The sequence below is a fragment of the Cynoglossus semilaevis genome, chromosome 19 (assembly GCF_000523025.1).
Source record: "Cynoglossus semilaevis isolate Cse_v1.0 chromosome 19, Cse_v1.0, whole genome shotgun sequence".
NCBI classification, from domain to species: domain Eukaryota; kingdom Metazoa; phylum Chordata; class Actinopteri; order Pleuronectiformes; family Cynoglossidae; genus Cynoglossus; species Cynoglossus semilaevis.
In genome coordinates, this window is record NC_024325.1 from 11,414,607 (window position 1) to 11,438,459 (window position 23,853).

The 23,853-nt window shown below is 39.0% G+C and overlaps 3 protein-coding genes across 4 annotated transcripts; all 3 read right to left on the reverse strand.

The window, feature by feature from the left end:
- Positions 1-194: 194 nt before the first annotated feature.
- LOC103395289 (APC membrane recruitment protein 1-like) lies at positions 195-5,596 on the reverse strand. 2 transcript variants are annotated; one of them, XM_025065962.1, is made up of 3 exons: positions 5,247-5,596; positions 4,754-4,844; positions 195-4,501 (listed from the first exon to the last, which is right to left on the reverse strand). In XM_025065962.1, coding segments are annotated over exons 2-3 (2,931 nt in total). In that variant the 5' UTR covers positions 4,756-4,844; positions 5,247-5,596; the 3' UTR covers positions 195-1,572. The 2 variants fall into 2 exon arrangements, with proteins under 2 accessions (XP_024921730.1, XP_008331168.1); XM_008332946.3 differs by lacking the exon at positions 4,754-4,844 and having other exon boundaries at positions 5,247-5,594.
- Positions 5,597-5,768: 172 nt separating this feature from the next.
- Positions 5,769-14,472, reverse strand: gab3 (GRB2 associated binding protein 3). The gene is made up of 10 exons (XM_008332947.3): positions 14,245-14,472; positions 9,512-9,812; positions 8,975-9,125; positions 8,422-8,879; positions 8,255-8,301; positions 7,506-7,743; positions 7,256-7,346; positions 7,060-7,150; positions 6,784-6,903; positions 5,769-6,628 (listed from the first exon to the last, which is right to left on the reverse strand). The coding sequence occupies exons 1-10, from the start codon at positions 14,404-14,406 to the stop codon at positions 6,512-6,514; spliced, it is 1,776 nt and encodes a 591-aa protein (XP_008331169.1). The 5' UTR covers positions 14,407-14,472; the 3' UTR covers positions 5,769-6,511.
- Positions 14,473-16,251: 1,779 nt separating this feature from the next.
- On the reverse strand, positions 16,252-23,288 carry aifm1 (apoptosis inducing factor mitochondrion associated 1). Its single transcript, XM_008332948.3, has 20 exons — positions 23,050-23,288; positions 22,229-22,353; positions 22,032-22,107; positions 21,758-21,808; positions 21,427-21,480; positions 21,263-21,328; positions 21,113-21,172; positions 20,851-20,966; positions 20,609-20,739; positions 20,299-20,389; positions 20,080-20,164; positions 19,927-20,003; positions 19,644-19,752; positions 19,197-19,304; positions 18,942-19,030; positions 18,652-18,792; positions 17,971-18,113; positions 17,127-17,251; positions 16,848-17,038; positions 16,252-16,614 (listed from the first exon to the last, which is right to left on the reverse strand). The coding sequence occupies exons 1-20, from the start codon at positions 23,132-23,134 to the stop codon at positions 16,543-16,545; spliced, it is 1,995 nt and encodes a 664-aa protein (XP_008331170.1). The 5' UTR covers positions 23,135-23,288; the 3' UTR covers positions 16,252-16,542.
- Positions 23,289-23,853: the final 565 nt, after the last annotated feature.

The following is a 23,853-nucleotide window of genomic DNA, read 5'->3' on the forward strand; positions in this document are numbered from 1 at the left end:
ATTATCTTACACAAAAATGTACTTGTTTATTTTATATGCAAAAGTAATGATTTTTTTCTACACTCTTAAAAGTAAAGACAAGCTTGCATCAATGTCGGGGGTTTGAGGTTTTCTATTCATACTATTCATAGTACTAGTGCTACACTAAAGGGCGTACAACATACATATTAAAAACACGCTTGAGAAAAATCTGGTTTGAATTGTAATGGGTTTTTTTTATTTAAGAGCAAGGCAGTGTTCTATCTTCAAAACTAAGATTATCCATGAGAATCTTATGTGTAACAATGAAAATCTCACACTGTAAAAACAAGTCAAATAACAGATATTGTCAATTTGCCATTTCTATCCTGATTGAGTCGTTATACTGTAAAAAAGTGAAAATATATAAACACATTTAAATTTTGCACATAAGCAAATGTAACTTGAGATGATACATTGCATTTGTAACAAAATCATGTGAGAAAATACCAGCTTATTTTATACACCATTTCAAATCAATGCAATTTCCCACTTTGACATTTGACATTTCACAAAGATGTCAGGATTTCTTTAAAGTCAACTTTATACTGAGGCAACAGAAAATCAAGAAATCCTATATTCTTGATGGACATCGTTCAAATGTTTATAAAGTGACACAAACTTTTATCTCCTGTTGAAAGATAAAAAGACAAACATATGATTAGAAAGATGTAGCTTTCATTCTGCAAGTCATTTGTTTCCACTTCTGTGCCCACACTAGTCATGATTTTAAGAGTAACTGCCTAAAACTGGCTCCTCGTATACAGGTGGCATTGAATCTGCAGCAGTACTTTACAGTATACACCCATGAATAAATGAAAAAATAATTTCTTTAATGATGTCAGGAATATAATGATTCCCTCCTACTAAAATAAATCTGAGTGATCAGAGAGGCCATGAAAATGTAACAATAACATAGGCTTGACTGGCATTTAATGCACATTCATATTGCACATGTTAGGAGATGCCCCGCTGTTCTATGAAAACGGGACTAGCAAATTTTTCTGATCATTTCAAATCTAGATGTGAAAAGAACAACAATTTACATTCCAATAAAACTTTCACTAAAATAAAATGGCATGACAATAAAAAAAAAAAATTCTCTCTTACGGGGAACAATGCTTTTACACAAAAAGAAAAAAAAATCACAATATACATTATGCTGACTTTGAAAATAATGTAATTGTTTAATATTCTAAAACTGCAATTTTCTAAAAAAATTTTCCAAAAGATGAAAAACAACAATTTTAAAAAGCAGACACAGCAATCTATGTCAGTATCTCGAGGTTTCGCAACCTGGGAATATTCAGAGAGTATAATCAGATGTGAAGTAGCCTATGAGAATGAGGACACTTTGTTCTACCACAACACCATCAACAAAAACATTTTAGTCTCATGATGCTTTTAAGATGTGGAGTTTGTTGGACGTACCACATCCCCTACTGTTTCAGTTTCATCATGGACACTTGAAACATCTTTAGACAGTCCTACTTTATTGGGCGACCTACTATGACACATCCCAAACCAATTCACCACTTTTTAACCACACAGGCTTTAGGTCTGAAAGTTTGTGACAGGGCTATAAAGATTATCATCAATATCCGCTGGTCCGTCTGCAACTATTTCACGATAAACAAAGTTGCCATGAGGCAACGAACAATTAGACAGAGCAAGTTGTCTGTTGGAAATCTCTCTACTTTTGGATACATCATCACAGGGCAAGAGGTCTAAAGCATTAGAGCAGAGATAATGCAGTTTACCATCAAAGTCACTGGTGGACAGATTTGAATATGTGTTATGTTTTATATGAGGGTGGCTAACAGGTTGTAAGTTTTGAGCACTTCCTTCTTCTGTCAAATGATGGCTTAAGGCCTTTTCTGACATCGCTTTCAGGGATAAGGCCTTGATGTTATTGCAGTCTTTATTATCTGACCCAAACACATGTGAATCACCTTGATGTGACAAGGAGTCTCTTTGAGAATTAGAAGAGAACACAATAGCATTGCTCTTGTTTTTACATGTGGCAGGCATGTTCAGGTCAAGCCTCTCTCTGTCCAGAGATCTACTTCTTCTATCCAGAGACACTTGGCTGCCCCTTGTAAGGCCCAGGTGTCGTGGGAGACTAGCAGCTGCCCATGCATTACTGATTAAATTCTGTTCATACAAGTCTAAAGCCTCATAGTCAAATTCAGCAAATTGATCTTTTTGAAGGTAACTTTCCTCCAATTCCTGATAGGGGGACGAGATGTCCTCTTCTAGTTCCATGTGAATGTGCTTGTCATATTCACCTTCATTATGCATGTCCACGACATCAAATGTTACTATGGGAGGTAAAGCCTCCACGGTCGGAGAGAAGTCAGTATTAGTCTCCAAGTCATCAACATTATTTTGCAAGTTGCTCAGCATCTGAGAATGTTTGGTGTAGTCCACTAGTGCCTGTGAGAAAGACACTGTTTGCCCATCATCCAAATCATTGTTGCAATCGGAGGAGTGAGAACTGACACTGCTATACCGTGAACTGTGAGGCTTGTCTTCTTCATTGTGTTGTTTTTTTGTTTGGTAAAATGTTTCAAAGTCAGGACCACATTCTGGGTTTACAAATGCCAAGTTGGCATGTCTACCATAGTTAACATTGTAGGAACCAGTTCTTTTTTCAACAGAATCAAGAAAACTTTCTTTTTCATCAAACATACATAATCCCTCACTGTTGATATTGCAAGGCTTTTGTGATGATGAATGTATATTACAGTTAGTGTTGAACCCAATTTCCTGCCGACTAACAACATTTGGAACCAACTTTGGCGATTTAGTGCCATCTAAAAACTTGTGAACTCCATAGAGTTCACCACCTATTTGTATATGTTTCATTTCAGGATCTGTTGCATTGGGTGGTTTACTTGAAAACACTAATGGTTGCAAACCAGGAAGGTTTGTTTTATTTTCATATTGTGGACTAACAAGACTCTCATCAGGTGCAAATAGCTCATATAGGGCATCACCGCTATAACTGTCTCGGGGCAAAGTGTCTGTTCTAAGTCCCTCTGGTTTTTCTTGAACCTCATCAGGCCCTGGAGTCGTTGAATCATAGTAGCCTTCGTCACTATTTGGAGCCGATTCCTGATGCTCACTTTGAGGTGTTAACATATCAGCAATTAATGACTTGTCCATACCACTGCTCTGTTGTACACTTTTCATTAAGCCATGTGAACATTTCAGCTCAACAGTTGCATTGAGGTGGTCTTCACTGCAAGAACAGCACATTTCTTCTATCGCATCATTTTCCCACATATTGGGGAGACAGTCCAAATCTTCAGGTAAAGCCATTTCCTCACCACCACCCTGATAAGTCAGATAGCATGACGCCCTTTTTCCTCCATTTCTGCTCCTCTCTCCAGCGACAGTGCTCTCTGGGACCGTGTCATCTTCTTGATCAGCAATAATGTCTCCACATCCAGTAAGGGAGTCAAAGCTCTTCAATGAAGACACCTCGCCAAAAATTAGGTTAAGCTGATCAGCAGACTCAGAAGGAACCTCTGATTTCAAGACGGGTTCCGAAATTGTCTGAACTGTGAGATTTGGCTGACTGTGTCCTCTTGACATCTCCTTATTACCTCTAGACACTATAGGCATTATGCTTGCAGCTCTTGTTTGGCCATCCAGCGCAGATCTTGAATTTTCTTGCTCTATATTCTTCTCTAAGGCCACAGTTTCAGCATCCCTACATTCAGCTTGAGCAACATTACATTTGACATCTTCAAAGTCAGGCACATGAGGTTTAGGAGCCAGGCAAACTGCAACATTCTCATTACATTCATATGACATACTGGGCAATTCTTTGTAGCAGCTGTGGGGAGGGGACACCGCTATGACTTTGGTTTTATCTGTTCCAAAATTTCGATGGTTTCTGTGATGCCTAAAACTGTGAAAGAAACCTCGCAAACCTTTCTTTTGTCGACCCAGAGTAAGTGATTTCTGGTCAGCATTGGGGTGACTACATTCACAGTTACAGATTTGCTGAACCTGTCCAAAAGAATTTTTTTGGCTGTGGCTTTCGGTGTCTTCTGCTGACATAGACTGGCACAGACCGTCATCATGACCAATTTTACTAAGTCCATCGTATGTTTTACATTTAGTTATTCCTTTTTTAGAACCTTTACTCTGATTTTTATTCCGTCCTCCGAAAAAATTGGGTAACAAGCAAAAGCTTTTGCGTACTCCAAAAAATGTCAGAGCCGTCCTTTTAAATTTTTCAGATTTTTGAGCTTTCACTGTGCTGTCCAAAGGGTTTGAATACAGCTCTTCCGTTATGTCATCATGACTGCATCTCAAAAGTAAGTCAGAGACCGTCACAGTATCCTTGGTATCAATGTTTTGCTTGTCCACTTTGCAGGAAGCCATGGTTAGCACACTGGGATAGCGGTCCAGCACAGGCACACTAGCTGCAGAATGACAGAGAAAATGTGCCATCCATTTGGATTGATGCCTGAAACAAAAATAAAATTAATTTTAAGTACTACAAGCAACTACTGAGTTAAAATGAAAACTTTGGGTTCATGCCCCAAGCTCGCACTGTGGCAGAAGAGAAACTGTGAGCATCTGGTCATAAAAATATTTATCCCTAAGTAGAATATTACAATGAAAAAAGAAGAGGCAGACTCAAACAGGTTGCTCAAGACCACAGCCTTAAAAATAAAAAAATGTATGATTAAAAATAATTACAAATATTAAGGCATACATTCATTTTTAGTTCCTAATCCTTTTCAGAATTGCAGCAGACATGGGTGAGGGTGGGATACACCATGGACTACCAGACCATCACATCTATACTGAAACAAAGCATTCATGCATGTTTTTGAATTGTGGGAGATACAGAAACAGAAAACAGAAAGTATGACAGATTTTTTAGATTAAATGGAAATCTAACTACGTGGTTACGATTCATGTGCAGGTAGTAATAAATAATACATCAAGCTCCAGCGTTTTAAAATCAGAATACATGCTTTTAGGAATGTCAGTAACACCTATAAAATGTTTCTATTATAATAACCTACTGGGATTTCTTTCGACAAGGAGTCAGAAAACGAAAGACACTGCATTTAGTCCACTTGCAAAAGCTTTAGTTAGACCTAATCTACGGTGTAAGTTTTTATGCGAACTTGACAAGATGTGACGTAAGCATAGTCGGTCGATAACTGGTAGCTAACATACTACAACGTGGACAAACTAACCTCTGCAGATGTTGCGGGTTGTTGAATTAGAAGACTCCTATCACTGCACAAAATGTTCCTGAAGGCGGTTCGTGTGATCGATGTACAATCAGGCCGCGGAATGACTCACGTCGCTGTATCCTTCATTGTTAACGAGCTTCGCTGCTCTGCGACGTCGTTACGTCCACTCAACAATAACTGCGCGACTGTGGCATTCAGACTTATTAAATGCGCTTTATAAATATGTTGACTTCAGGCACTCATTATCGAGTTCACTTACGGTGTTTATAGAAAAAAATAGACTGTGACGCTTATTGTTGACGTCACACCCCATCCTTCCGACGCACCGTAGTGACGAACCTTTCCACTTTTCTTCTTCTTGTTCTTATTGTTCTTCACACAACATTTTATTTCTTTTAACGTCAACGAAAAAGCAAACTGAAAAGGTCTTACCCATAGGCAACAAAATATAAAGCAAACAAACAAAAACTTCCCTACAGTTTGCCTATATTGTTTTTATGTAAATGATCACATTTTAACCCATTTGTTGTGTAAATAATTTATTCGGGACGGTGCGGGGGGAGGGGGCGACGAGATCGAACTCTGCCATGTCTGCCATGAAGTAGTTTCCCAGTTCAAACAAACCCTTCTTTTATAACCCCCGATCCTTGAGTTAGGAAGGGTAGCATACAACTTTTGTTGTTTTGATTCATCAATGCTGAGGCAAATTACCATCTTTGTTATTTCCTTAATGCTTATAGTTATAGTTGTATAAATAGTATCACTGTTGCTAAGTGGCCAGAAATTACTTTAAAAACTGTAATACGCCACCTGGGGGTAAGAGGTTCAGACTCGTTATCTCAGGATTGTAGGTTCCAATCCCACTCTGGTTGTGGTGTGTTGTGGAAGCACCAAAATTGATCATTTACTCTTTGGGGTACACACAGAGAAGGAAAAAAGTCTTTGTGGAAGTCTTTTTTTAGATAAAATAAAATAACATTTACAGCAACTTTTTAAACAATAAAGTTATATGATGCCTTCATCCTGGCAATATCCACTAGGTACAACTGTTCCAAACAGTGTGCAATCTGATAATATTTACAATAAAAATGTTTTGGCTTCAAATGAAATGTACAATTCACAATGTCATTAATTATTAACTATAGTTTGTTCACTTGTGTGCCTATACTCTGTCAATGTTTATTTTGATAGCTGAAGTAGAAAGGCATGCAAATGTCTGCTGGTGTAACTATCTATTGCTGTGGAAGCTATTTTTCACATCTTCTTTATGACTTTGACTGACGGACATCTGTCCACTCCATTTTCGTGTTTTGCAGGGCCTGAGTCTTCTTTTCATCCACCTGCACATAATCCACTTTGTGCTCATCTGACAAGAAGGGTTTCTGTTCAAAACAGAGATGGAAAATGTAAAGAGAATTTGAATGACACAATATAAAATGTTCTTTCTCTAAACATTAAGGTTTAATGACTGCACTCCATGAACACCTCGTGGCTCAAATAAACCAACTGTTACAGACCCTATCAAATTTGCACGTACCTTCTGAACAGGTGAAGGAGACGCAGAATTGAAATCCAGGGACAAATAGTCAAGGTTTGAGGGCCTACCCCGGGGGGGTACTGCTCCATCTGACGTGAAAAAGAACTGTTGCCTTGCCTCCTGTTGAAGAAATAAATAAATACATGTTTTGACTGACTGATCCTTACAAATAATCCATAATTGAATACACAATCTAAAATTCCAGTATATCAGTATATAAGCTACAGTATGCGACCAATATACTGTATATTCGTTGTAATATTTTTACTAACTTACCATTGCAATGTGGTTTATCTCAAAATCTCTCAGCTTGTCTGTATTTTCATGTTTTCTTTCGAGGAGGACATGATTTGCTGAGAAGCTGCAACTGCACAACAAATATGTCAGATCACAAGATCATGTTGTTAAGTAGATGTTTTTATGGAGCAAATGAAGACACTGCAGCAACATTTTGAAAAAGAGTCATGTTTACCCAGTTTCAGACACTGTTCTGCTCAAAGGGAAATTAGTGGGGCACTCTGTGATTGTAGAAAGGCCCCTCAGGTCGAGGGGCGGTGGACGAGCTGCAAATTAGGAACGGTTAAGTGTTAGACTTAGCTGTAGAGTTACAAGTGAGAACACTGGACCTGTTTATATAGACTATATATATATATGTGTGTGTGTGTGTGTGAATTTATATGTACTAAGATATTAGATATTTTCTGTACTTCATTTGTAATTACCTTTTCTCAATCGAGGTTTGAGGTGCCGGTGAATTGGAGGTGGAGCCAGATCTTCTGCTTGACATATTAGTGAGCTAAGGGATGAGGTCTGATCCATGCTGCAGCTATTGTTAATAAAGGTGTTCGTCCTCGGGCACATTGGGATATACCCATCAGTTTCAACAGGAGTAGAAGGGGAAGACATGGGGACATAGGACTCGTCCTGGTTGCTTTCAACAGGTGAGGTACCGAAACAGGGCTGGGAAAGACAATACATGAATGAAATAAGATTATATTATATCAAGTGACATCATTCTCTGTTGGAGAAAACTCTAAAACTCAGATTGTGACCACCTTCATGCTACATTAAGAAGATCAATGTCTCCTTAGAGACTTAACTAATGAATAATAATGAAAATCTTCCTTGAAAACCTGTGTAGACACTCACCCAGATATATATATACCAACAACACACATACATATACAGTACATAACCATATATATACATATATGCATCCTTATATATGCACACCTACCCGTACATACACACATACCGTGCTATCGTGCTACCCGACACTTCCCTCATCCATGTTCCTCTTAAAACAGTGTCTTTGTTAAGTTATAACCCCCTTCATGAGTACTGAATGATTTCTGTATATTTATTGGCAACAGATTGTTTTTAGCTTTGAACATTAGCGATGCTTCCATAGATATGAGTAGTTGATAAGACCCCAGAGTATTTGTTCTGGTGGTTTAGAACCCTCGCTTACCAAGTTTAGACTCTGCCTCCTGTTTCTGATCAACCTGTTCTCGGCATCTAAAAAAGGGAGAAATGTCATCAGTTCACAGACAAACAAATCAGGCATTAAAATAAAACTGAAAAAACATTAATATGAACATTGCGTGGTGGACACATGTATCTGTGTTCAAGATTTACCTGTTTTGAAATGGTCCAAGCTTGACAAAGATGTTCTTCGGGAAAGAAAAACTGTATGGCCTGAGAAACGTTGCACACTTATTGCCCTCGGTTTGTGATTGGATTCATCACTCAGGTGCTCCGACAACTGATTAGACTTAGGGGGCAGCGGAGGAGGCGTTTGTCTCTGTCCCGTGGCCTCCAACAGTGGAGAAGAGTTGGGTTTATCGAATTTAAAAACACTGGCTGCACAGTGACGAAGTGGAGAGGAGGAGGATGAAGGTAAGATGACGGGGGTGGACAGAGGAGTGAGAGGGGGGTTTATCAAACATCCCTGATGAAACGGTGATGGACTGGTGTTGGGAGGACAGATGGGCTGAGAGGAGCTGGGGTAGAGCGGTGAGGGTACAACGTCTCTGAAAGCATCATCTGAGGTCTTCAACTCCAAAGACACTTCAGAGTTTGAAAAGCTGTTGTGTCTGCAGAAGAGGGAGTAAACCATTGCAGTTGTAGATTATAATCAGTCTTCAATGTTTTCCAAGTATACACAATGGCATTACGAGATCGCCCGTACCTGCTCAGACTCCCTGTCTCACACTGTGACAGAAATAGGTAGTCCAGCGGATGACCAAAGTCCAGCTGGCTTGATACAGATGTTATGTCTGAGCTGTCTGTTGACTGCTGAAGAGAAGTAGGTGTTTGTGGGAAACCTTCCTCTGAGCTTTCTGTAAAGAGCAAGTACAGAGAGACATTTTTTTTAAAGATAAATGCATTAGATGTGTCTTATACTGAGCAACATATCTCCTATATGGACAGTTAATTTTTTAGGTAAGGGATCAAGTTTTTCATATTTTGACCTCTAAGTGTAGGAGAAACTGTTGGTTGGCTTAGTCTCTTGGATTTTCAACTGTGGAGTTAATTAAAGTAAAGCAAATTCTAATAAGCCTAACTTGTAGCTGGTCTGGGGATTCAACCCAGTTAGATATAGAAGGGCATAGGCAACCGAAAAAGGTTTTGGAACCCCTGACCTGGGGACCTACAGTACATTAATAACACAGTTTGTTTTTAATTTGCGTCTTTGTCTTCATGTATGATTTCTATGGATATTTACCTGCGTCTTCTAAGTTGCCAAGATGGCATATCTGAGTGATGCTTGTGATCCAGCTGTTCATCTCCTCTTCAGTTTTGGCAACAAGGTAAAATATGCGGAAGGAAGTCTTTACCACGAAGAGGTGCTTTCCATGGAAGTCCCTCTTGATTCTGAGCTGCCCGTTCAGCATTTCCACCTCACACTCCCTCAGGTCAATAGTGCGAATTGGCTTTTTGGAGTTCTTACTCTGATAGTACTCCAGCACATCGGGATTTCCACTCATCCGACCTCGGCGTAGTACAAACCATCGTTTCCTCCATGCCTAGCAGAGAAGGGAGCAGAAGATCCAAAGTCTAAATATCAGTTCTTTTGTTACCGTCATGTGTGATATAATACTGGAACTCATGCCACATGTCATTCAAATATTTGTGAAATTCTCTAATGCTGTTTTTTCACTCAAAATGAACTAATTAATAATTAATTCATTAATGCTACTTCCAATGCTACCAGATGGTCCTTCCATTGGTGAATAGTTAAATATTCCATATGTGAAAGTTTTTTTTTAAAATAAATATAAATATATCCACATCTGCATCAGTATTTTAATTTGAAATTCTGACGTCCTGTATTCCCTTCCTTCTAGCTGCAAAGAACTGGGGTAATTCTGAGACGTGCCACAGGGTGGCAGCTGCCAATAAAAAACAACTTGCCAGGCAACGTTTACTAAGTTTACTATGTTTAATTTTAAGCTCATAAAAATCTTTTTCAGCTTTTAAACATGTCAAAAGTCAAAATATTTTAACAAACTTTAATTCAATTTAATTAGAATCCAGACAAATTAAATAAAGGTTCACGCACTAAACAATTATTTTAGAGTCATTTAAAATTACATAATAGCCACATCTTAAAGTACACTTCTGTACATGACAAAAGACATGGGAATTTACACAGAATTTTTTAGGAGAAAATTGAAAGCTTTTACTATAGGTATTTCAGAATTAAAGCCATTGCTGGGAAAATTGCAAGATTATATTTAGATATTGTAAGAGCAATATGACAACTAGGCTTAGACTTTAGTCTTTTTGTGTATTAATGTCATTTTTTAACAAACCCTATCTTACAAAAGTCAAATAAAAATAAGACTTAGGCGTGTGATTGTACCCATCTCTGAGTGCATTTATTTAGTCATGGGAATTAGACACAATTCCTGCTCACAACAGCAGACTTAGCAACTTTTTTTTTTCTCTCAATATGGTCTACAAGCGGAACCTCTCAACTCAAATTTCCCAGAAGTACAGAGAAGAGGAAGTTCACCGTATTTAGCAGAAAACATCTGACATCAATGAAAAAAAAAAGCTATTTGTCTCGCTATGGAATGTAACCTGAAACTGTCGACAGACACGTTAAACTGCCAAATCCCCGCAGAGAGAACTTTACATGTAGTCATAATTGCAGGCTTTATTAGGAAGATGTCATAATCACATGGCGTTGTTTATTCTCAGATGGCCTCTTCGTACTGAGTACAGTTGTTGATTTATGTATTCATCCCAGCATGTTTTAAAAGCCCAGCTTTGTTTTTGAGTTGTACAAAACATCCAGATATCCAAGATTTTAGTTTACAGTGGTGGTGGAACTGTGGATTCTACGATATGCTATGATACAATATTATACACTGCATAAACAACGAGGAAAGGAGTTGAAGTAGGTTGATGAGTAAATCCATGTACCTGAGGTCAACTATTCAAGCTGGACATTCCAAAAAAGAAGAAACAGATGGTACAGAGTGTGTAATCTGGTGGTTAGGGTGACATGTGACAGAAAGATGAATCCACATGACTGAAATATAAAACTCAAAACAACACTGCTAACTACTCAGACAGATGGTTTGGTCACACTGACACTGGCTGAAAGAACGGCGATGGAGCTGGAAGTGGACGCAGCGTGTTAATGGAGAGACAGCTTGGTTAAACCAGCTGCAGACAGTGGCAGGGAATGATCTAGAAGGGTTGTGTATGATATGGGAAATTGATCCTGAGGACAGAAAAGAAAAAAAAACCTATATTCTGGACACTGAACATGAGAACGATGCTGGTGTGGGTGGGGCAGAGGGGACTGCAGGCAACTGTGGCACTGAATACTGTGGCCTATATTTAAACCCATAAATCTTCTAGATTAGAATATTATTATTAAGTAAACATCAGTCAGTCTCAACTCCTTGCAATATCCATCGGTTCTTTTCTACCATGGACAGTTCTTCTGACCATCACAGGTCCACGGACAAGTGTAAAGACAGACCACCATTCACATTCTATGACCAGGCCAAACGTTAACAAAGGCCATCCATAGGAAATGGGGCTGACCAGCGTGGCCACGGATTTGTATTACATTGTTGTATTATGTTTTTCATGAAGCATAGAGCAAGAATTACTGAATACATTCTCTGATGTGATTTCTTTTAGAATGCTAATAAAAGGTGTGTAAATGCAAATTTACACACCTCCAGAAAGCAGTGATGTTACTGGTTTCTACTCAGTGTGACAGTATGTGTGACGCGCTAAATCTGGATTTGTGACTGTGAAACAACTAAAGTAAATATAAACTCTACTTCAAACTCTGTTTTAGAAATGTGGATTTTAAACAAATACAAAGTCATTATTAATAATTGTAATAGTAGTAATAATAGTAATAATTGTTAAGTTTAACTATAAAATTAGATTAGATTAGATTATCTAATATGATGTACATTATTAATTTAGCAGTAAACAACATTTGGATCCTTGTTTTCTTTTTCCTTCTTTATTCTGTCTGTTATGTTTTTAAGTCTGTTAAGTATGTTATGTCCTTTATTTGAAGACATGATAGAAACTGTTTAGTTCTAAGATCAAATGATGACCTTTCAGATGTGATTTAATAAAACATATGTTCTGTGTCTTAGGTCTGTGTTTGGTTTCTACACTGCTGTGAATTCATATACAGGTCCTGAATCTTCTACAGGAATTTGGAGAGGATGAAAGCATTGTGAAGACCAATGCTATCCTGGTTACTGTTGTGTGTTGTTTCCAAAAGACACAACATAAAAATGGTTTGTCATTGGATTGAACCCCCTGCTGGTTCGACAAATTACATTTTTCCAAATTCAATGCTGCTTTGAACAAATCTTCTCACTAACTTCACAGAGACCATGTCACTAAATAGAGTGGTTTTCCTCCCTATGACCATCGACGGTCATCTGTACGACGCCTTTTTTGGCTTGTGATCCTATTTTGACATCACACATTTCTTGCGACCCCAGAAATTCTTTCTAGAATTATACATACAAAAAGTGCAATAGCACCAGCTGAGATACTTTTGTATGCTACAGTTTATTACATAATATAAATGAGAGTGAAGGAATACAGTTGTTTAAAGTTGTGTGTGGTGTTTTGTATCATAACTAAAAAATATATATATTTATCAGTTTTTTAAAAATAAATTACCAGACATTTCATGCGACCCCAAGGTTGAAAAATACTGTGCTTATAATTAAAAATATGAATAATTTATGGCTTACACTTAACATACATATAACCCCACAATACAGCTCTGGGCCAAAACCTCATATTTTGATTTTATACTGTAACAAGCTGGTCAGTTTCCATTACAGTGTTGCATGAATACATCATTTCTTGGTAGAACATTACATGGTGTCAAAACAAGTTTCTATTTCACACTACCAACCCTATCTGCCACCACAAAAAAAACGGACGCACACTCACACAAACACACACACAAACCACCACAACCGCACGTCTGTTGATAAACAGGCCTTCTCCACCTCTGTTTGTACTAAGGAAGTGCAAACACCATCAGGGAGTGTGACCATTTCTGTTCAGTTACAAAAGGATGAGGTTACTGTCTATTTCTCTTCTCTATTTCTCAGAACTGTATCCTAATGAGAATAGTCCTTAGTACTGAGGCGTTGACCGAAGCTACGGTTGAGATGTAAATTGTTCTAAATTTAAGGACGAGATTAGACACACACACAAAACAGCCCCACGCAAAACAAAGATGCAAATGGAAACTGTGCTCCAGTGTCAGGGTTTCAGCTGCTGTAGTAGTAATCCACCCTTCGCACCAACCTGAACATGAAGGGGAGGGTTGCGTCAAGAAGGGCATCTGGCTTAAAAAAACTGTGCTAAATCACTATGCAGACCGTCACTGCTGTGACCCTTAACATGGTGACAAGCCAAAGGGGGTTTCATTAGACATGAAATTGAGTGATATATATGTTAGAAATACACCCTGGTAGGGTTTCAGAGACGACTGCTAGTGCAGTGAACAGCATATATCTGAGATGCTGACACTTCGTTCCATGTTTCACAACACACACACACACAAACAATCACATGACCTCAACAGCCGCACAACAGTGAAGCCTCTATACTGTCCATGTAAGCAATTATACATACTTGCTATACAAGTAACATCCATGTCCGTCTGCAGTACATTTGTAGCTTGTGACATTTGGAATCACAGTTTGGATCAGTAAGCAGAGCAGCTAATAATGATAATGATAATAATAATAATACGCCGAGGTGAGGTTGGTCCTTTTGCATACAAAGGAGGAAGACTACATATAAACTGAACAAAGGCACACATGCCATCACTCAGCAATATTAGCACAGCCCTGACATTCCCCTGGACACACACACACACACACACACACACACACACACAACCAGTAGCACAACCATTAGGAGTGTGATCCTACTCACAAATCTTTTTAGTTTCTTCTCTGGGGGGGATTTGATGAGCCATCCGGTGCAAACCACATCTCCAGCACTCATTGTGACTGCAGAGTGTGTCGTCTCCGCTGCTGCTGCTGCTGCTGCTGCTGCTGCTGCTGTCGCTGTGAAACTGAGAGCACCACCAACCATAGCCTGGGCTCTATCATCCCCTCCAAAAGGAGGAAGTCAAGAAATTGATCAGGCAGAGAGGCGGGCAGAAAGGGAGAAACAGAGAGAGAGACAGAGTGAGAGAGAGAGAGAGAGAGCAGAAAAAGACTGACAGAGTGAGAGAGAGAGAGACAGAGTGAGAGAGAGAGAGAGAGAGGGAGTTAAGGTTGACTATTTTAAACATTGCTCGGGGCAGGTGGATGGAGCTGTTGGCCTGCAGTAAAGTAGACAAACACACAGAGTAAGGTTGGACAGGTTTGAGAACTCTGTTGTGTTGACCCTATAACAAGCACACATTGACTCATATGTTGTTTTAAGGACCTTTTTGTTTAATAGAGAAAGCTCTGTTCGCCTGTTTATTTTGCTGTGCATGTACGCCGTAGAAACTAGAAGTAGTTCAAGCAAAAGGAGAAACGCGTCCATCCTGAGGTGAAGAGGAGCTAGGAATGGAACGTTCCAATTAATAGAAAAAAAAAAACAAAACTTAATCCCACCTTCCTCAGTTCCCTGATTTATGGCACAAGAGTAAAATTGATGTACACAATCCAGCCCAGTAGGTGGAGTCACTGCATTTAAAGTGGTAAGTTTGAACAGTGTTAGAAGATGAGGCCATTTTGCTTGTTGAGCAGAAAAAGTTATTTAGGTTTGCTGACCATTCACCAACAGACACAGGCTGCTGCACATAAAGGTCCCACAACAGCTTCAAATTTCTCAAAAGAGGAATTAATAAGAGGAACACTGCTCATTTAATCATTAATTTAGGACTGGTAATTGGCACTTTCCTCTTTTTGCTGCATTCAGATTCTTAGAACTCATATAACCCTTCTATCTACCACATGACAGAGGATACACCCATCAGAAAAAACAAAACAAAACTGTCGACCTATGTGTCTGTGTTCTTCCATTTCTGCAGGTATATCAGCATAGTATTCAACTAAACAGGCCCAGGTTTCACACTGAGTAAGTAAAATTACACTAGAAGATTTTTACGTTTTATTTCATTTACTTTTTGTGATGTTTTTGGTTGGTGGTAAGATAAGACATTTTTCAGTGGTGAAATTTGTGCTGTAGCTCAGGAAAGGTTGTGAAACACAATCTTATTAAGTTTGTAACCATCCACAGGCAATCACATGATTGTCTCAATAAAAAATATATACCTCAGTTAATAGGCGCTATTTTAACACACACACACACACACACACACATATATATATATTGTCACCAAACTCGTGATTGTGGTCTGGGGTTTATTGGAAAAATGTTTACTGTTGGTATAAATAGAATGAGATGTTTTACTTTAAGTGTTTTCATAGGCTCTGTACTCATCGTGTATATATCCAACTCTAACCGTTTGTTAGAAAACACAAAATAAATGTTCAATGGTCAAACTGCTGTCAGACAAAATCTCTTTGTGCTGAATCCTTTGGAGATTTTAAGGTATATTTTTGTAGATTTGTCTTTAAATTTTTCATTTTATTTATTTCTTTTTACAATGACATCCTCACCTCAGTAAAGTCAATTCGACAGGGTAGATCAATCCGCCTCATGGCTTCGAATGCGGCATATTTTCGGTCCACCTCAGTTCGTCCCGCCTTACTCTCGCTCTCATTGGCTAACTCTCATGATAAATCGCGTGCCAGTTGGCTACTCGTTGCTGTCATTCAGGGGAAGCGCGCTGCTCTCCCCGCATCTGTGTTTCAGGAAGGGCGGGGCGCCACCGCAAACTGACTGCATAGGAGAGGGGAGACAGCAAGCCTGGCGAAGTTAATATCGGTTACCTTCGCTAGATGGCGTAGTATAGCAGGTTGGTCAGTAAGTCAGCACTCCTTGTTTAAAAATAGCCTTTATTTCAGAATTTTCTAGAGTCAAGCTTTTGTGATGAAGCAGTGGAAAAACAATTTGCTCATGATTTCTTTCTTTTTTTTTTGTTTCCCCTGGTGACGAATGCAAACCCAAAAACACAATATGGATGGAAGCAAGAAGAACAATCACAGACAGTATGTCCAATTACTGACAGGGTGTTCAACATCCTCTTGTGGTTGCCAGGTCAGTAGTCCCTGAAGAGTGTGTTTACTCTGAATAACCACCTCCTCACAATTAATGTCTGGAAATACCACTTTAATCCTCATGGATATTGAAGAGCTTGGCTACTTCGTTTAGATCGGTGTGCTCCTCTCCATCCTTGATAATCTGTCAACACATACACAAAAATAAAAGAGCACAAAGCATATGTTTAAGTGAACTATTTGACACAGAAAAAGCTTTGGAGCTGGGTCGATAGAACTAGAAGAGACCAAGTTTAGCAACGGACAAATGTGAACTGGCAGAGTTCCTAATTAAAATCCTGTTCCAACTTTTACAAACTACACAGACTGACCAGAACAGTAACAAAAACTATCAATAACAAACACAAACAAACCTACCTTTCGTGCAATGGGCATCCGGTTAAAGACATTCCACAGTATTATTCCCACTACCACCTTGTCACGCAGATAGAAAATGACTCCTTTTCCAAAATTGTCCTTGTTATGCTCCACAGTGGACGCAGGTGCTGGAGACGCCACAGGGTTAACGGCTGTGTCTTCCGTTTCACTTTCAGAGCGTATGCCGGTTCCTGCAGCAGATTAACGACATGGTTCAGTCCAACCAGCCTTAGCCAAAACAAAATCTGTTTGCTTTTCCACTCATATAAACATCCTTACCTGACTGCTCTGTAGCAGCTTTAGGTGTGTCCTTGGCCGAGGCTTTGGCAAACACTCCTACTGTTGGTAAGCTGCTGTCAACGATGCCAATGGCTTCATATCCTACATCAGGACCCAGGTCACTCCTGGGAGAGAAAGTAGGCAATTGTTAAAAATAGTTTATATACTTATTTATCTGGAACCCTGCTTGACTAGCATTTCTATTACGTGGTATTGCTCACCTGTGTGTCACACAAGTTCTACAAAGGAATTCACATGTAATTATAAAGAGCTTGTGCCACTACCAGCTAATGCCAAATCACTTCCGTCAGTACCATCTTTGCAAGAATCCACATTTTCTGCACCTCAATCAAACACTTGTTCAGTGTATTTGAAAAGACACTTCTAATAATAATAATAATAATACATTTTATTTCATAGGCACCTTTCTGTCACCCAAAGACACCTTACAGTGAATACAAAAATAATAATACTTTATAACAGTCTACTGCGCTAGAAACTAGAACTTAATCATTCTGTAAGTCTTTCGTAATAACTAGGTGTTGTTTGATCACTTTGAACAAGTGATATTTAGAAATGATGCTTCCTCTTAAATACCAATGAACACCCAGTGCCTATTTCATTAACATAACATAATATGTGGTTTTTTGGAAAGCAACAAAACACATTGGAAAGCTTCAGCGCTTCAGAGTACTGCCAGAGAGATATAATTTAAACAAGTAGTGACTGTCACCATCTAGTGTCAAAAATTGAAAGTGCAGTTACATAATAAAAATATGTATAATGTGTAGTCTGAATTATAAAGCTCAGCGTATTTGCAGAACACATGCAGACTGATACGTACCAGAACATAGACTGGTGCCAGTAGGGTTTGTTGGCTCCTGTCATGTTCTCTCCGGCAAGTCTTCCACTTACAACAGCATGATCGTGGTGCTCCACCCGCCTGCGGCCGAGTCTGATGTCATAGAAACAGGCAGCATCTCCTGCCTGTGACGGAAGAGAAGACATGATCTTTAATCTGCCTAAAAACAACTGCAACAAACATTAACAAACAGTATTAGATTACATGAAGTGAGTTTTAATAATGAGGGCTCGGTATCAAAGAAATGAATTTCATATTCTACTCTTACAACCAGTTTAACTACCTTCTTTCGTCATCTTTTTTTTAATCACAAAGACCTTTCTGAACATTCCTAGTGCCTCAAGCCTAGATAAATAGGTGGTTACATCAGAAGGGACGGGTGTCGAGGTGGTAGTAGTAAAAGTACTAAGATTGAAGTCAGAGTTACAAATGTGATGCTGTGAAGGAATGTACTGTACTGTACTGTGTCCAGAAGGTATATTTAGTCAGGAGCTAATTTTAAACTGTTCTATGGCTTAGATTAGAAAAGTAGAGTAAGGGTACTGTTGAATAAAAACCTTGTAACCTTGATTTTGGACAATCAGAAAGGCTGTTAAAAAATGATTACTTCAATTATCAACTGTAATGGAGAAAAACTCACTACAGCTTTAAAACTTAACTCACCACCCAGATATTAGACCTGGCCTGTAACTCTGCGTTGACCCGAAAACCACCAAAATCAGAGTCCACCTCCAGACCAGCTGACTTAGCAAGGTCAACATTGGGCTCCAGGCCAACTGCTGCCACGATGTGATCTGTTCTCACCTGAAAAGGCAGGGCCACAAAGAATAAATAACTAAGTACAAGCTGGGTCTACACTTTATGTCAGAACATAATTTGCTTTTCATTTAGGCCATTCCCTAATACTGGTTCCTTTAAAGTACTTTGGTGAAGAAAAGAGATCACAAACTTACCATTCGACCATCCTTCAGTTGAATTTCTAATGCGTCCTCTTTGTAGGTCACAGACTTCACCAAAGCCTCTGTTATGACTTTCACACCCTCTGGAAAATTAAAGTCACATCAATATTGCATGTCAATTAGAAAAAGAACAGAGTTTAGATAAAGGGTACAACTGCCTCATGGCAACTTTCATGGGTACGTGCACTCAGCCACTTCATTACAGGAAGGTCAGAAGAGGAAAAAAAAAACAAAAAAAAAACCAGAAACCATTTTTGACTTTCTCTGTTGTCCAGTTGCTCAGATATTCAGGCAGTACTTTTCCCATGTTGCCCTTTTCAGGGAACATCTGTATCACCTCCAGATCAGACTCGTTTGCTGGAACAAAAAGAACCATAATCAGGTAAACAACATTGGTAAATATCAGTTTGTCTTCCCTCCTTTGATGCTCTCATTAAATGCTGGAAACTCATGTTTCGTGGGGACCACTTTAATCTTATGTTTATTTGGCTTTTAGTAAAAGAAGACACTAACATAATATTTAAAGACTTAAATACTGTTGACACTGTTGGAATAATTTAATTACAATCAAACAATCAAAAATACCAACAAATATCAGTTTGTTCATGATAGTTTGTCTTTTCCCCCGAACAGAGTCAGACTAAGAATTTCCTCTTCAACAAATGACATTTGCTAAAATCCGTTTTGGGATTTTACATTTCATGCTGAGGGCACAGGCCAACTCGCTGCCAAGGAAACCGCCTCCAATGATGGTGATGGACTTTGCATTTCTAGAAACTTTCTCCAAGGATTTGAAGTCATTAATCTGTGCAGGTGATCAAAGTATAAGATTAAAAAAAAGCAATCGTAAATATTGCCAATTTCCTTTCATATTATCCATGTTAGCACCTCCACAGCCACAAATCACAAGAAACCCTCACATATAATTGGTGCTTATCTAAAAAAAATAAGATACTGAGCTATTATAGATTAAACTGACCTTGCGGAACAAAGTGGTCCTCTTCATCACCTCCTCTCCTGCTCTTTCGATAACCTGTAGAGTTCTCGGCACGCCACCTGAGCAGCAATGTTCGAATTAGCCCATTTGGGATTTGACACGGTGCTGTTTTCAGATGCCTGACCAGTAACTTACCAGTCGCAATCAAACACTTGTTGTATGAAATCTCTGTGCCGTCGTCCAGTTTCACTTTGTTTCCTCTCACATCCATCTGAATCACCTGAAGAGTTAAAAAAAACAAACAAAAAAAACAACCATTTAGACTTGTCAGCACACTGTGCACCTTAAAATAGTTTGAAGAAATATATTAACTTTAAAACTAATAATAATAATAATGAATTAATGCAAACCAACCTTTTTGCCAGTTAGAACAGCTACACCGCCATTTTCTGCACTACTGAGTTCTTCTGCATCGATGTAGAAGGACGGGGGCTGGAAGTAAATACTGCCAAAGACAAAGATATTATAACAAAAAAAAATTAACAATTGAAATATATTCAAAATACTGTTTATAGCCACGCTGTATATAAAGGTGCATCTCTGTTTTTAAGTGCTCAAATGTAGATTATTTAAATTAGTAGATTATCCTAATGCAAAAGAAGAACTGTTAAAAATTAATTCAATAGATTTAAATCAACTAAATACAAAAGGAGACCGGCTCCACCTTCTTTCTTTTCCATTCCACTGTTTGAAACGGAGTGTTTCTGTTACACTGGGCTCATCTGAGAACCACAGCTCCTTCGACAGGGGTGGTCTCATGTATGGAAGGTCAGGTTCATCCGTCACTATTAACACCTGGTAGATAAAGTAAGGACAAAATGTTTTAGAAACTCCAGCAAAACAAGGGGACCTTGAGCAAAGCTTTAAGGTTAAGGTTAAAAGCACTGTAAGCTTGAAGATACATACCCTGGCATTGGGGTCTCTGGCTCGAATTGAACGAGCAGCAGCAAAAGAGGCTGTACCTCCACCAATCAGGAGGTAGGGGGCATGGGAGAGCTGTTTGGCAGTTGTAGGGTCTGTTGCTGAAATTTACAGTAAAAAAAAAACCACAAAATAGAGAAGCACTGTTTATTAATATGCCTGGCAAAATTATCCCAAGAAAGGAAAAAAAATGTCAATGCAGTTAATTGCAAGTTATCTGGTGAAAAACCCAGGATGATTACTGTACCACTCTCTCCTGTAGACTCCAGCTGAGGCTGCGCTAGCTCTGCTGCAGGGGCTTCAGCTCCTGGAAGTGTAACGCAATCATTCAATCATAAAATACTATTGGTGAGAAACCAAACATGTCAACATTGGACAACTTATTTCATCTGCTTACCACTCTCCACTGCAGGTGCTGGAGATGGTTGTGTTAGCTGGTCTTGGGGTTCCTCAGACAGTGAAGCTGGGTTCACAAAAAGAAAAACACAGAAATAATTATAAGCACTTGTCTAATTAACACAGATTATCCAGAGCAGAGTATCCGGGCTTCCTGTGTCTTACCTTCCACTGCCACAGGTGTAGAAGGAGTCTCTGGTACTTCTGGTGCAGATGTTTCTATGTTGACACAATTCACACAAAGTAATTAGACCAGAATTTCTGGTCCCTGAAATAAGAACTTTTTCTCAAATTCCCTAGACAGAGACCATTAATGTTCCTGTGTATTGATAACCCAAAGAGTGATATAAGTAGTCAACATGATGTGGAATGTTTTCTGCCTCAAAATATGAGTTCCATATGGCTGAGAATTAAGCAATAATCCTTGCAGCTCTCCCTTGAACTCCAATAAAACCCAATAAAACTGATGATTATCTTCACTGTGCCAGTACCTTACCTTCTGGAGCCGGAGAGATTGTCGACGTTTGTGAGAGTCCTGCTTTATCTTCTGATAAAGACACAAAAATGAACAGAATTACCCAACAATGTTATACACAATGTTTAAACAAGCAATTTATTCTTTGACCAACGGACCAATAGCCCTTTGAATTAGTAAAACCTGGTTTAAAATGTATTATTGGCTAAATAAAACAATAAATAAAAATAAATGACAACAGCTGAACACTATTGGACTGATTACTATCATCATCATAATCAGTGCAGCTACTCACCAGAAGGCTTTGATGTATAGGTTCTGGCCATTCGTTCCTCATGTCTCCGTTGGTCATTCTTGACAGTCCGATACGCCTTTGACAGGTACATACACATGAACACACAAGAAACACACACAGAAAAATAACTGTATCAGAAACAGTTGATTATGACGACAAATTGACCGTGAAACAGCGGTGAAAACAAATCCACTTACAAGAATTCCACTAACTATACAGGTCCCAACCAGAAGGGTGTACACTTGTTTTTCCTTTCCAACACCTGCAGGTCCCATGGACATGTGTGCTGTTGGTACACGTATTGGTCTGCCATTGTTTAATGCTGAAAAGAAAAGACTGGATGGATTATTGAAGGCAATTCATACATTTGTGGGAGAGTGGGGACAGTGGGGACAGTGGGGACAGTGGGGGACAGTGTTGGGCAGTGGGGGACAGTGGGGCATACTGCATCCTTCTTCTGTCACAGTCACAAACGTCAGGAAGAACATCCAGCATGAACTTTATGTGCAGTCCAGATAAATAACAACCTTCTCAATTCTGTTGACCAACATGGTGCCAGCGGAAACTGGACTGGATCATATTTACAGTAAAAGCAGGGGGCGTATGCATCAAACTAGACCGGGTAACAGTATCTTTCACTACACTGGGGAGCGATATAAACCAGTACAGAATCTGTCTTTACACCAACACGCGCGTAGCAGATCGAAAACCTTGAGCACTGAGCAGACACGACAGAATATTTAGACCAGTTCATTCATTATCTGTCAATATCGCCAACACAATTCAGACACTGTTGAAACAACAGGAACGACTAGTGGAAGTGAATTTCATTGAAGACAGACTGTGTGTTAGCTACGTGGTTTTATTACGCTCCAGGCACTAATGTTGATCGTAATGAAGCCATTGTTCGATTACGTCGCTACCTGTGTCTTATTCAATTACCTGTAAAACAGGGTCGTGTGTTACATTTCAGACTTTGATTAAAATAGCGGGGAGAAAGAATGTTATGGTTACTGACCTCTTCTCACATTTTGTCGGCACAGAGTTGATGACGCTCTGACTAAAGGTGTTACATTTTTCCACACGCTCCTACATGACAGCATTGTAGCTCAGATCCGCTGCTGCGGTTCTCGGTCCGACAGAACCCACGGAACCAGGTCACGTTAGCTTGGTAAAGCTTGCAGACACTTGCAACTCAGGAAAAGTAGCAGCACCGCGCTGTACGTCAAGGCCAGGGACAGGTCATACGCTCCCAGTGATTCATGGGTAATTCAAAAGAGTCTTTGGAACAAATAAGATTGGACACCTCCTGGAAACCAGAGAAAAAGAGTCTTTGGAGGAAAGATGGTGTCCTTCTCGTTATTAGCACAAAGTAAAGTAATGTAAATACGTTTGTCAGTTAAATTAATTTACATATACATGTGTTGTTGTTGTTTATTTTCGACACCATACATAAGTGAGTATTTTTATTCCATGCTATTAGCATTCTTTAAAAATGTTATTACAACATCCAGGGGCATCAGACTAAAAGACACAAAACGCGTTTCTGCATGTTTCTATTAATGTAGGTTGGTACTCCAGAATGCATTTACCAAAGATCCTTCAAAAACAGATTTTCAAACCATTATAGATTCTCCTTCTTGTCCTCATTGTGAGGTAGCTACTGTGCTTTGCTGCCACCTGCAGTTTGTTTAGGGTATTTAACATGAATCCATATGAATATAACTGTATTAGCAAGATTTTTAACGAATAATTTTTATTTGAGTCAAACACTTGGTCATAATAAATGTGTTAATAAATAAAAAAATATTTTTAAAATAAC